This window comes from Bidens hawaiensis, unplaced genomic scaffold (assembly GCF_021521415.1).
Source record: "Bidens hawaiensis isolate Kalapana, Puna unplaced genomic scaffold, B.hawaiensis_p1.1 tig00026900_1, whole genome shotgun sequence".
NCBI classification, from domain to species: domain Eukaryota; kingdom Viridiplantae; phylum Streptophyta; class Magnoliopsida; order Asterales; family Asteraceae; genus Bidens; species Bidens hawaiensis.
Genome location: NW_027494342.1, coordinates 257,720 through 269,728, shown reverse-complemented (window position 1 = coordinate 269,728; position 12,009 = coordinate 257,720). Strand labels below are relative to the sequence as shown.

Below are 12,009 nucleotides of genomic sequence, written 5' to 3'. Positions count from 1 at the left end.
ATATAGTAAAGGAGTAAAAAAACCGGTTAATCTGAAACCAAACTGGGTCGAGTACGAGTTCGGGTATTAAATACCTCGATTCGGGTTTTTTTCACCTCTATTGGTCTCCACCGGTTCTTTTACACACTAAAAGTTGTTTTTTTAAAATCTTAAGTTCTTTTTGGCTTGCTTAAGCTCGAAAGACTAGTAAGTTGTAACGCTCAAGTTCATTATTAAAAGAGCCGACGCCCAATACAATTCCAACAGGTAAAACTTAAAAATACATAAATTTTGTTAAAACTCAACGAGCCTAAACGAGTATCCGATACAAGGCTCAAGATCCGGCTCTATAACTAAGGGGGTGTTTGGCATAGCTTATATTTTTGTGCTTATGCTTATATCTTTTTGAAGCTTATAGCTTATTTTATATCATTTGATAAGCTTTTTTTTAAGTGTTTTGATTAGCTTATATTTTACAAGTTGATTATACATCTTAATAAGTTGTTAAATCCATCATTTTTAATTTGTTATAGTAATAAGTTACTTCAATATTACTAATCCATCACCATTTGAAGACAAATGAGTAATTTACCCCTTTAAACAAATAAGCTTATTCAAATAAGCTAAAAAACCATCTTCAAATAAGCTTCTTCAAATTAGCTTATATAAGCTTATAAGCCTAAGCTAAAAAAGCTAAACCAAACACCAAATTAAGCTTGTTTTATAAAAAAAGCTAAAAAAGCTATAAGCTTTGCTAAAAAATCTAGGCCAAACACCCCCTAAACAACTTTCGATCCGGCCCCGTTAAGATGTTCAAATCTCGTTCCATTATTATTATTATTATGACACGCAAGCATGCAACGTCGTAAAAAACGAAGGACGTTATAATTTCGTTAGGCAGGGTTCGTTGATAGAAAAAATGATAAAAAGTGAAACCGTCACCAGTCATTTTGTTAGTTGGGACTGACAAAGACCAAAAGTTGTCGGTTTATGTTTTGAGATTATCAGATTAGCCCTCGCACTATCAAACCTTTCAATCCATCCACCAAACGAGTTTCAAATCTTCAAATCTCGTTACAATAATATTATTACCTCCCTTTCAAACTCTCAAAAAATCTCAGATCCGCATCCCGAATCACGCTCGTCGACTCCCCCAATGTTATCTGATTCATTCGTAAAACCCTAGCATTTCAATTCCTTCATTAGATCAACTCAGTTCTTCAATTGATATTCAAATTCAATCAGAAGCGAAGAAGAAGAAGATGTATATGGCGTACGGTTGGCCGCAGGTGATTCCTCTGGAATCAGGCTTATGTCCTACTTCACAGCAGATCGTATTCCTCAAAGTTATCGATCGTCTATTGCTCGTTGTCTGCCCCTCGCATTTCGAGCTCTGGAGCTCTTCTCAGGTCGATTTCTGTTTCGGTATAGATTAGTATGAGTGTGTATTGTGTGATGCTTGTTGAAATTAGAAATTAGGTCAGTAGTTAGGTGATGCATGTGCATTTGATTCTCTGAATTGATAATTAGGAGCAATTAAGCATAGGAATGATTAGTGTTAGGTCATGACTGTTAGTTGATTCGGTTAGTATTGCTGATAATAACATTGATGTGTTTGGTCCGCGAGCTTGATGATTATGATCCTGAGTTTTGTTGACAGTTGTCTGTAAAACTGTAGTTTAGAATCTGGTATAAGTGTTAGAATAAAGTATCCTGAGCTCTTCTCAGGTCGATTTATATCTCGTTATAGATTATGAGTGTGTATTGTTTGATGCTTGTTGAAATTAGGTTAGTAGGTTTCTGATTCTCAGAATTGATGATTATGAAGTGAGCAATTGAGCATAGTTATGTTGATGTTTGTGTATGGAACTGTAGTTGAGTTATTATTGTAAGCATTAGGAGTGATTAGTATTACAAATAATAAGACATCATTATGTATTAATAGATACATTGATGTATATTATGATCCTGAATTTTATTGACAGCTGTCTGTAAAACTGTAGTTAAGAATCTGGTCAGAATAAAGTATTATGAACACTGAAAATGATGCAATAAATTATGAGGTGATAATTGTTAGTTGTTTCAGTAAACATTGATGCATATTATGATCCTGAGTTTTGTTGACAGTGGTCTGTAAAACTGTATTTAAGAATCCGGTGTAAGCTTTAGAATAAAGTATTATAAACATTGAGCTATTCTCAGGTCGATTTCTGTTTTGTTATTAATTATGAGTGTGTATTGTTTGATGTATTATAAACACTGAAAATGATGCAATACATCATCAGGTTTTGATTGCTAGTTTCAGTTGGTATTAAAAAGTACATTGATGTATATTATGATCTTGAGTTTTGTTGACAGTTGTCTGTAAAACTGTAGTTAAGAATCAGGTATAAGCTTTAGAATAAAGTATTATAAACACAGAAAATAATGCAATACATCATCAAGCCAAATTTTATAATAATGCAATACATGATATAACTATGAACTAAAATGATGCAATGCATCGTCGAAGTTATGCAATACAAACAGCAAGTCATGCAATACATCTTTAGGTCATGATTGTAGTTGTTTCAGTTGGCATTTATAAAAACATTGATGCACATTATGATCCTGAGTTTTGTTGACAGTTATCTGTAAAAATGTAGTTAAGATTCTAGTATAAGCTTTAGAATGAAGACAAACACCGAAAATGATGCAGTACCGCGTCAAAGACAAATTTAAGTTGCTTTTCTATCGGTCTTACTGAAAACAGTGTTCGGTTTTGGGGAAGCTTGATGCCTTTGATTCACATTATTATGGCTACGCACAGGAATTTTGTTGACGGTTGAGTTTCTATTGTAAGCATTAGGAATGAATGAATGATTAGTATTAAAATCAACAAGACATGCAATACATCATTAGGCCATGATTGTTAGTTGTTTTAATTGGTATTAATAAATTCATTGATGTATATTATGATCCTGAATTTTGTTGACAGTTGTTTGTAAAACTGTAGTTAAGAATTCGATATTAGCTTTAGAATAAGGTATTATAAACACCAAAATGATGTAGTACAGCGTCAAAAGACAAGTTTAAGTTGCTTTTTAAATTTCAATTGGTCTTACTGAAAACAGTTATGGGTTTTAGGGAAGTTTGATGCCTTTGATTCACATTATTGATGATTATGAACAATTAAGCACAGCTATGTTGGTGTTTGTTTGTGGAACTGTAATTGAGTTTCTTTTGCAAGCGTTAAGGAATGATTGGTATTAGGTCGTGATTGTTAGTTGGTTCAATTGATATTACTAAAAACATTGATGTATATTAAGAAAGATTTGATGTAATTTGTCTGCAATCTTGTTATGATCCTGAGTTTTGTTGACAGTTGTCTGAAAACTGTACTACTGTAGTTAAGAATCCAGTATAAGCTTTATAATAAAGTATTATAAACCCTGACATAAAGCAGTACAGCGTCAAAGACAAGTTTAAGTTGCTTTTGAATTGGTCTTAGTGAAAACAGTGATGCGTTTTAGGGCAGATTGACGCCTTTGATTCACATTATTGATGGTTATGCACAAATATTTTGTACTTTGATGTTAATCTCAGTAGGGTATTCACATATATGTGTGATCATCTGTGCATATGAATTATCAATTCATGTTGTTAGACTGAAGCTGTTACTTGTTAATGAGTGTTACTAGATATTCATGCGTGTGTTTGAGTTGGTTTAAGTGCAATATATGTTTGCGTGGGGTTAAAATGATATTTGTATTATCAATGCTGACCTTTTTTTGGTATAACATTTTGGTGCAGCATAGGGTACGATTAGGGAAGTACAAGAGAGATCCAGATTCAATAGCAAGAGAGGGAGAGAACTTGCAGGCGATCTGGAGCCCTGATACTAAATTATTTGCTGTTATTGTAAGTATGAATTGGCAAACCTCTGCACTGTTTGATTTTGATTCAAATGTAGAGTAATGTAGGTTTTATACGGTTGGCTTTGCTTGCAGACATCTTCATTCTTTCTTCACATTTTTAAAGTCCAATTTTCTGAGAGAAAAATACACATAGGAGGAAAACAACCATCGGATCTGTCTCTTGCAACTATTTCTCTACTTATGAGTGAGGAGATTCCTTTTTCAGGCAAGAATTTAGCAGTGTATGTACCATCTCTACTTCTTAAGGACTTTTATTATAGTTTTGGTTTTTAGTTCTTATGTTATATTTAAGTACATAGCACATTGGGTATTCGTGGTATCATTAATTCACATGGTATTAAAATTTAAAAACACATCATTTTTTATGCAATAGTAGCATGTGAAACTGTGAAAGGTGTTGATACATAAGATGGCAAACTGGGAGTAGGTTTGTCCTCGTACAAGATTTTGATTAGAATATTAAGGGATAGTGTGGGTTACAACACGAAGGGCACCCATGCATTTGATTTTTTTCATTAAGGCAATTCATCTATTAGGAATTTAGAACTATCATATAGGCCACCCAAGCATGTGTTTTGTGTCACCTATGCCAATTTCTTCCAAAAACAATAAAACATGACGAAAATGCCGGTGAGGTTTTTGGAAAGACAACAACTTTAACATACAATTCGTATAAAACATATCAAAGATAGCTATGAATAATAAAAAAAACTGATGGTTGTATTCTTCATTCTTGCATGTCTTTGGTTGAAATTGGTATAAATTACTGAGGATACATACTTGGGTAGCCTATAGGCCCTATATGATAGTTTTAATACATGGATGGCCTTAATGAAAATAGTTGAATACTTGGGTAGCCTCCACATCCGTTATCCGAATAATTTATGAGTATTATTTGATTGTAATCACTGTCAATATAATTTAATTACCAAAAAATGATCATAACAGTGAGTTATGCCCTGAAACGAGGGCACTGCACTTTTTTAGTTATCATCATGTTTTTCAGTTTTGCTTTAGCTCCACAACTTTATGAACCTTCAAATATTTCCCAGAGTATGTGTTCAACTTTTTATCCATTTTGGTGAACCCACACACCCTGAAAATTTGAAGCGAGGACATTGTTAGTAATAAAATTTATTATTATATATTAATCTTTAATTATATTCTTTGTGGCCACTAATGAATTTAAAGTTAAAGCTGTACTTAACTCTGAAAGTAGTCAGAAGTGTTAGATCGACATTTTTAAGAAAAGATAATCTATATAATGTGTCTTCACTTCTCTCGGTCACAGTAAATTTTAATTCTTCTCTTACCTTTGCGACAGGAGCAATATCATTTGTGACAACAAAAACTTGCTGGTTGGACTTTCTAATGGAACTTTGTATAACATGTCGTGGAAGGGTGAGGTAATGCAAGTCAAATATATTGTTTTGCTCAGTGAAATAAACTATAAATGTTTCAGTTAGTTATAACTTATATTTTTGATTTACTGTTGCACAGTTTCATGGATCCTTGGATCTGGACTTCAAGTTAAATAATGAAAATGGCCATACAAAGTTGTCCAATGATGTAGCTTCTGGAGGGGCTCAAGGTGTAATATCATCCAGTAATTCTTTGTCTAGAAAGCCAGCAATCACTTATTTGGACTTTTGTTTGCCACTGAGGATGTTATTTGTTTTATTCTCTGATGGGCAATTGGTGTTATGTTCTGTAAGTAAAAGAGGTTTAAAGCAACCAGATTCTATAAAACCTGAATATTGGTTAGGATCTGATGATGCAGTATGCGCTTCAGTTTCACCAGATCAACAGATCCTTGCTGTTGGCACTAGGAGAGGTATCGTAGAGTTGTACGAAATTAATGAACCCGTAACACTTATTCGGGCTGTATCATTACATGACTGGGGGTAAGTTTTGCTTTTTCATCGATTTGGAATATTTAAATCTCAACCGGGTCAAATAACTCATATTTTATACTCGTTTGTTTCTGTAGATATTCAATGGAGGATACTGGTGCAGTTAGTTCTATTGCATGGACACCCGATAGCTCTGCTTTTGCAGTTGGGTGGAAATTAAGAGGACTTACCGTTTGGTCTATATCTGGTTGTCGATTAATGTCTACGATACGTCAGATTGGTTTAAACTCTGCAACTTCTTCAGTGGTGAAGCAAAACCAAGATGGAAATTATGAACCGTTGATGAGTGGCACTTCGTTTATGCAGTGGGATGAATATGGCTATAGACTTTATGCAATTGAAGCAGGTTCTTCAGAAAGAATACTTGCTTTTTCTTTTGGAAAATGTTGCCTTAACAGAGGGGTTTCTGGCAAAACTCATGTCCGTCAAGTTATCCATGGCGAAGATCGGTTGCTTGTTGTGCAGTCTGAGGATACAGATGAACTGAAATTAACGCATCTTAACCTTCCAGTTATGTGTAATATCAATCTTAGTTAGTACATTGGTGGGTCAGGTCACAGGTTAAAACCGGTTCCTGTCACAAGAAGTAATCTTTTGTACGGGTCAAAACAGTTTTAAGTTGGGATAAATTGACCAGACACACTTTATTGTCATTCTTTTTAATCAATAGCTGCCTAGTTGGTGTATCAAATATGGTTATAGGGTTCTTTTTATCATAATATATTTTATTGATAAAAAGATATTTAGGAGGTTTTATGAATGCAAAAGGAAAAATAGAAATTTGGTTGGCTTTAGATTTAACCCATTTGTCTCATTACACTTTTATTTTACCGGTTTTACCTGTTGGAAATAGAAGAATACCCGAATTGACCCATCCATAAGTAAATGGGTCGCAATCTCCTGTGAATTATGTAAGAACTTCTCTTTATATTGTTGTACATTAGTTCTCATGATTATTCTGTGCAGGTTTCCTATATCTCCCAAAATTGGCCTGTTCTTCATGTGGCGGCTAGTGAAGATGGAATGTATCTAGCTGTTGCTGGTCTTCACGGGTTGATTTTATACGACATTCGGTTAAATAGATGGAGGTTTTTTGGTGATGTTACTCAGGAACAAAAGATTCAATGCACAGGATTGTTATGGATGGGGAAAATTGTTGTTGTTTGCAACTACATTGAGTCATCCAACACGTGAGTTATATTTATACACATTTAGACTTCCTTTTTGTGGTTCATGTTTAATTATATTTACTTTTTACAGGTATGAGTTGCTGTTCTACCCAAGATATCATCTTGATCAGAGCTCACTTCTTTATCAGAAACCGTTGCTTGCAAAACCCATGGTGATGGATGTCTATAATGACTATTTACTTGTCACTTACCATCCATTTGATGTCCATATATATCATGTAAAAGTATCTGGTGACTTGACTCCTTCCAGTAATCCAGATATACAGGTATATAAATCCTTATATTATATTGTTTCTGATCATTAGCGTATGGTTAGTTAGGGTTACTGTAGGCTAAAGTTTCGTCCTGCATTTTTAAGTGATAAAATGACAAACAGCTTTCTACAGTACGAGAGCTATCCATCATGACTGCAAAGTGCCATCCTGCTGCAATGCATTTTATACCTGATCAGCTAGAAAGTGATGCCTCCATTAAAGATGCTTCATCATCTCCAAATATGTTAGAAAAAGAGCCCATTAGGTTTGTGTTTCTTTTTTGAAACATGTAAATGATAGTTTTTGCTTATTGTGAATCATAACTTATTGCCTTTCCTCTTTCAGATGTTTAATACTTAGGGCAAATGGGGAGCTATCATTACTTGATTTAATTGATGGTCGGGAAAGGGAGCTTACAGATTCTATAGAATTGTTTTGGGTTACGTGTGGGCGGTCAGTGAAGACAAATTTGATTGAGGAAGTATCATGGTTAGACTATGGTCATCGAGGAATGCAGGTATCTTTTTTCTTAACTAACCGAATTCTGTTGCTTTAGTTAGAAGTGACTAGGCTGGTTGGGTTAAAATGGTTCAGTTTTAGTACCAGTCGGCTTATCCCATAACCATGCTTTGTCTGTTTTCTATAAATATATAATGTGTCTTATGATTACAAACAATATTATGACATAACTCCATAAGTAATCTAAATTCTTAAATAAAATAATCAAGGAGGTTGTAATAATAGAAAAAAAGATGTTTGATCGATTTAACCCATTCCCATATTAGCTAAGTTTTTCATGGCCCATTTAAGATAAAAGAAACACGGCCTAAATCGATTCATTCATAAGTGAATGGACCAAAAGCGCCACTTCCTACTTATCTGTAATGTATAATGGTATAGCTGTTGGTTACAGGTTTGGTATCCTTCTTCAGGTTTGGACCCCTACAAGCAGGAAGAGTTCTTGCAGGTAAGCAGTTTCAGTTCATATTTCATCACTGTCTTTGATTAAGGAAAGTTGCCAACAACTTCACTTTTGTTTTCTTTTGTGTTTGTTTGTGCACTTTATGTTTTTGGAAGTTTAATGCAAGCCTTATTTAAACTTGTAGTTGGATCCTGAGCTTGAATTTGATCGTGAAGTTTATCCACTTGGTCTGCTTCCCAATGCTGGAATTGTAGTTGGCATTACCCAAAGACTATCATTTTCTGCATGCACAGAGTTTCCATGTTTTGAGCCATCTCCTCAAGCTCAAACAATATTACATTGTCTACTTCGCCATCTTCTTCAGGTATGTCAAGTTTATACTCTACTAATATGGATACTTCTGGTATATAGACAACTACTTACATTATGTTTCTTTATATCGAGTAGAGAGATAAGAGTGAAGAAGCCTTACAACTGGCTCGATTGTCTGAGGAGAAGCCTCATTTTTCCCATTGCTTGGAGTGGCTTCTTTTTACTGTTTTTGAAACTGAAATTTCTAGGTAAAATTTATATTTACAATAACATGCTTCCATGCACTTATTTGGATATTTGTTTATATGAAATCACTTTAGAATGTCTCATATGATAGTTTCTTATATGTTTTGACAGCCCGAATGTAAACAAAGACAAGGCTTCTCTTTTGGAGAAAACTTGTGATTTAATAAAGAACTTTTCAGAGTATTTTGATGTTGTGGTTAGCGTAGCAAGAAAGACAGATGGGCGTCATTGGGCAGATTTGTTTTCTGCTGCTGGAAGATCAACAGAGTAAGTTTTTGAGGTTGTTTAATAAAGCTTCAAGATTTTTGAACCCGAAGTCAAATTTAAACGTGAACTGACCAATATTCAGGTTGTTTGAAGAATGCTTTCAGAGGAGATGGTATCAAACCGCAGCTTGTTACATACTTGTAAGTGCAGACACTTTCTACTTTAAATCATTTTGTTTATTGGAGTTTGAGACAATGTCTTATCTAGTTTTACCTTCTAATGTTTTAGGTTATAGCGAAACTGGAAGGAGCACCTGTTAGTCAATACTGTGCTCTACGCTTATTACAGGTGATGATAAATCTCATTTACGCCCCTTGCTACTCTTTCCCGTGATCTAAACTAAAGAATTGTGCAGGCAACACTGGATGAATCTTTATACGAACTTGCTGGGGAACTGGTACGTATGGGATTAGTAATCTGTATTCTCTAATACCTGTTTTAACTGCCACTTGTATGGATTATACCTTATTGTTGCATGACTAAATAGACTGTTCGTTATCCAGGTGAGGTTTCTGTTAAGATCAGGAAGGGAATATGAACCTGCAAATACCGAGTCAGATAGACTATCTCCCAGATTTCTAGGATATTTTCTTTTTCCTTCTAGTTATAGGAGACAGTCTACAGAGCCAAGGTAACCGAATCATCGTTTCTTTCTATCGTTTTTATGTGAGATTCCATGTACTATGACACTTTGAGTAATATATGTATATTTTTTGACAAAGCAGTTCTTCATCCAGAGAGCAGAATGCACATGTTGCTTCTGTCAAGAATATTCTAGAAAGTCATGCCAGCTACTTGATGTCTGGGAAAGAACTTTCCAAGCTTGTTGCGTTTGTCAAAGGCACCCAGTTTGATCTAGTGGTAAGAGTTCTTTTTTTATTTCTTTGACAAAAGAAACCATTAATATATTGATATTATTTAGGAAAAATACATGAGTATGTTCTTATTGTATTATTCATTTCCAAATTCTATTTGTAGGAATATCTTAAACGTGAAAAATTTGGAAGCGCTCGTTTGGAGAATTTTGTTTCTGGACTCCAGTTAATAAGTCAGAAGGTATTCCTTAACATATTTGTGTTATATGCGTTAAATGTGATCCATGCTTGGTCATAGTTAGAAAATTTATCTATTATTTCATTTCAGCTTCAAATGGGAACTTTGCAAAGCCGGTTGGACGCAGACTTTCTCCTGTCCCACATGTGCTCGGTCAAGTTTAAAGAGTGGATTGTAGTTTTGGCAACCCTTTTAAGGCGATCTGAGGTACATATTCTTAAATATATTACTAGTTTTTAAAGATTTTTATAAATTAATAATGTATGTATAAAATATGTTTTATGTTTTTGTGTTTTTGATACAGGTTCTCATTGATTTATTTCGTGATGATATGAACCTCTGGCAAGCATATAGAACGACGCTGCAGGTATGCGTCTTAAAGCCTACATTAAGTTATCTTAAAATAGAGGTGGCAATTTCTGAATTTCAACCTAATTTATAAACGGGTTGATACCGGTTCATGTGGGTTAAAGCCAACGGGTTTACCTAAATGGTTGAAAGTCGCATGAAGTGTTATTTTATTCTTAATACACATATAGTTCTTGTAATCATATCTAGCACATCATTTATTTGTAAAATTCAAAAATATGTATACAAACGTGTTTACGGGCTAGCCCACAACCCGTTACTTTAATATTGCGCACCTTTATTTTTAATATTTTGCTTAAATACATTACTAATATCATTTACATGGGCCAGTCACATCCGTCGTTTTCTGAATACCATGATTTACTCGAAGACTTGGGGGAGAAACTTTCATCCAATGAAATTACAGAGGAGACCTGACAGGAACACAATTCATTAAATCATCAAAAAAGGTTAACGGGATCTTCAGTCAAAAACTAGATTTCACCACCCGAAGAAAAGGATGAATCGTTCGTCCATGAGGTAAACAAGTAATTTATATGGTCGTACTTTAGCGAGTCAGAAAATGTTTCTTTTCTACATATCCAAGCTTGTTGTTCCATGTTTTTCCTACAAGTTTTATTATTTTGTATTTCTTTTTCAGTTTTTTTTAGTTTTCTGACTATGAGAAAAACCTCAGGGGATAGGCGGGTGGGTTCTAAACCAGAAGTTGAATAAATAAAATACTTTTGTAGTTTGTTATATGATAATCTGATAATGTAAATAAGACTATATCTTCAAAACTATGTGTAAATACAAAGGTAACGACGGAAGATGGAACTCAGTTTATATTTCTTGCACTAGGGGTGCACACGTTCGGTTAGGTCTGGGTTATTAGCCTAAACCGAAACCGAAGTCATCCTATTTTCTTAACCAATCGGTTTTTGGTTTATCGGTTCAGTGTATTTGGTTAGTTTGTCGGTACGGTTAATAACCAAAACCAAACCTGGGCTAAATGTTTTTGCTTAGAAGTACATGAAATGGAGCTATAAATGTATGAAAGTGTGAATGGTTTGTTTTATTTCGGATAAAGAAGGGTATAAAAAAAATGTTAACCGACTTTGGGTTAATTCCGTTTTTTGGCTAATCTGGTATACGGTTTGTTTCAGTTCGGTTCTGGTTAACGGTTCGGTTATTGCTCCTCTATATTGTATAACCATAGAGTCTATAACAAGAAATAAATGAAAACACTAAATAACTCTGATACAAGAAACAGTTTCATGGATCTGTTTGATATATTGGTTGTATTTTAGCTTTTTAATTCTGTTTTGACTTTTGTTTATGCAATTTAATTTGGGAAAAAAGGTGTTTGGACACAATTGGTTTGTCTAAGCACTTTATTGGCACTAAAAGATACCCAATATTCCAATAACAAGAATTGTGTGGTCACTCCCATTTGTATTCCTCTCATGCCAAATGAGACACACATAGTGCTGCTTCAAACTTACCAAATTCGGAACGAATGATTTGTGGCTAGCTAGTTAATGGCGCAAGGCACGTTTGATTTGTGGCTAGCTAGTTAATGGCGCAAGGCACGTTTAGGACACGTAA

At 34.3% G+C, this 12,009-nt stretch overlaps 1 protein-coding gene across 2 annotated transcripts; it reads left to right on the top strand.

The window, feature by feature from the left end:
* The first annotated feature begins 1,089 nt into the window (after positions 1 to 1,089).
* Positions 1,090 to 11,160, top strand: LOC143574341 (uncharacterized). 2 transcript variants are annotated; one of them, XM_077058991.1, is made up of 23 exons: positions 1,090 to 1,388; positions 3,772 to 3,879; positions 3,969 to 4,117; positions 5,221 to 5,302; positions 5,397 to 5,800; positions 5,887 to 6,319; positions 6,776 to 6,999; positions 7,070 to 7,265; positions 7,376 to 7,518; positions 7,599 to 7,770; positions 8,167 to 8,220; positions 8,360 to 8,539; positions 8,623 to 8,735; positions 8,845 to 9,000; positions 9,083 to 9,140; positions 9,229 to 9,288; positions 9,356 to 9,397; positions 9,504 to 9,631; positions 9,738 to 9,861; positions 9,979 to 10,056; positions 10,144 to 10,260; positions 10,358 to 10,420; positions 10,753 to 11,160. In XM_077058991.1, exons 1-23 carry the CDS (start codon positions 1,242 to 1,244, stop codon positions 10,837 to 10,839), a joined length of 3,318 nt encoding a protein of 1,105 aa, XP_076915106.1. In that variant the 5' UTR covers positions 1,090 to 1,241; the 3' UTR covers positions 10,840 to 11,160. The 2 variants fall into 2 exon arrangements, with proteins under 2 accessions (XP_076915106.1, XP_076915105.1); XM_077058990.1 differs by having other exon boundaries at positions 9,726 to 9,861.
* The last annotated feature ends 849 nt before the right edge of the window (positions 11,161 to 12,009 follow it).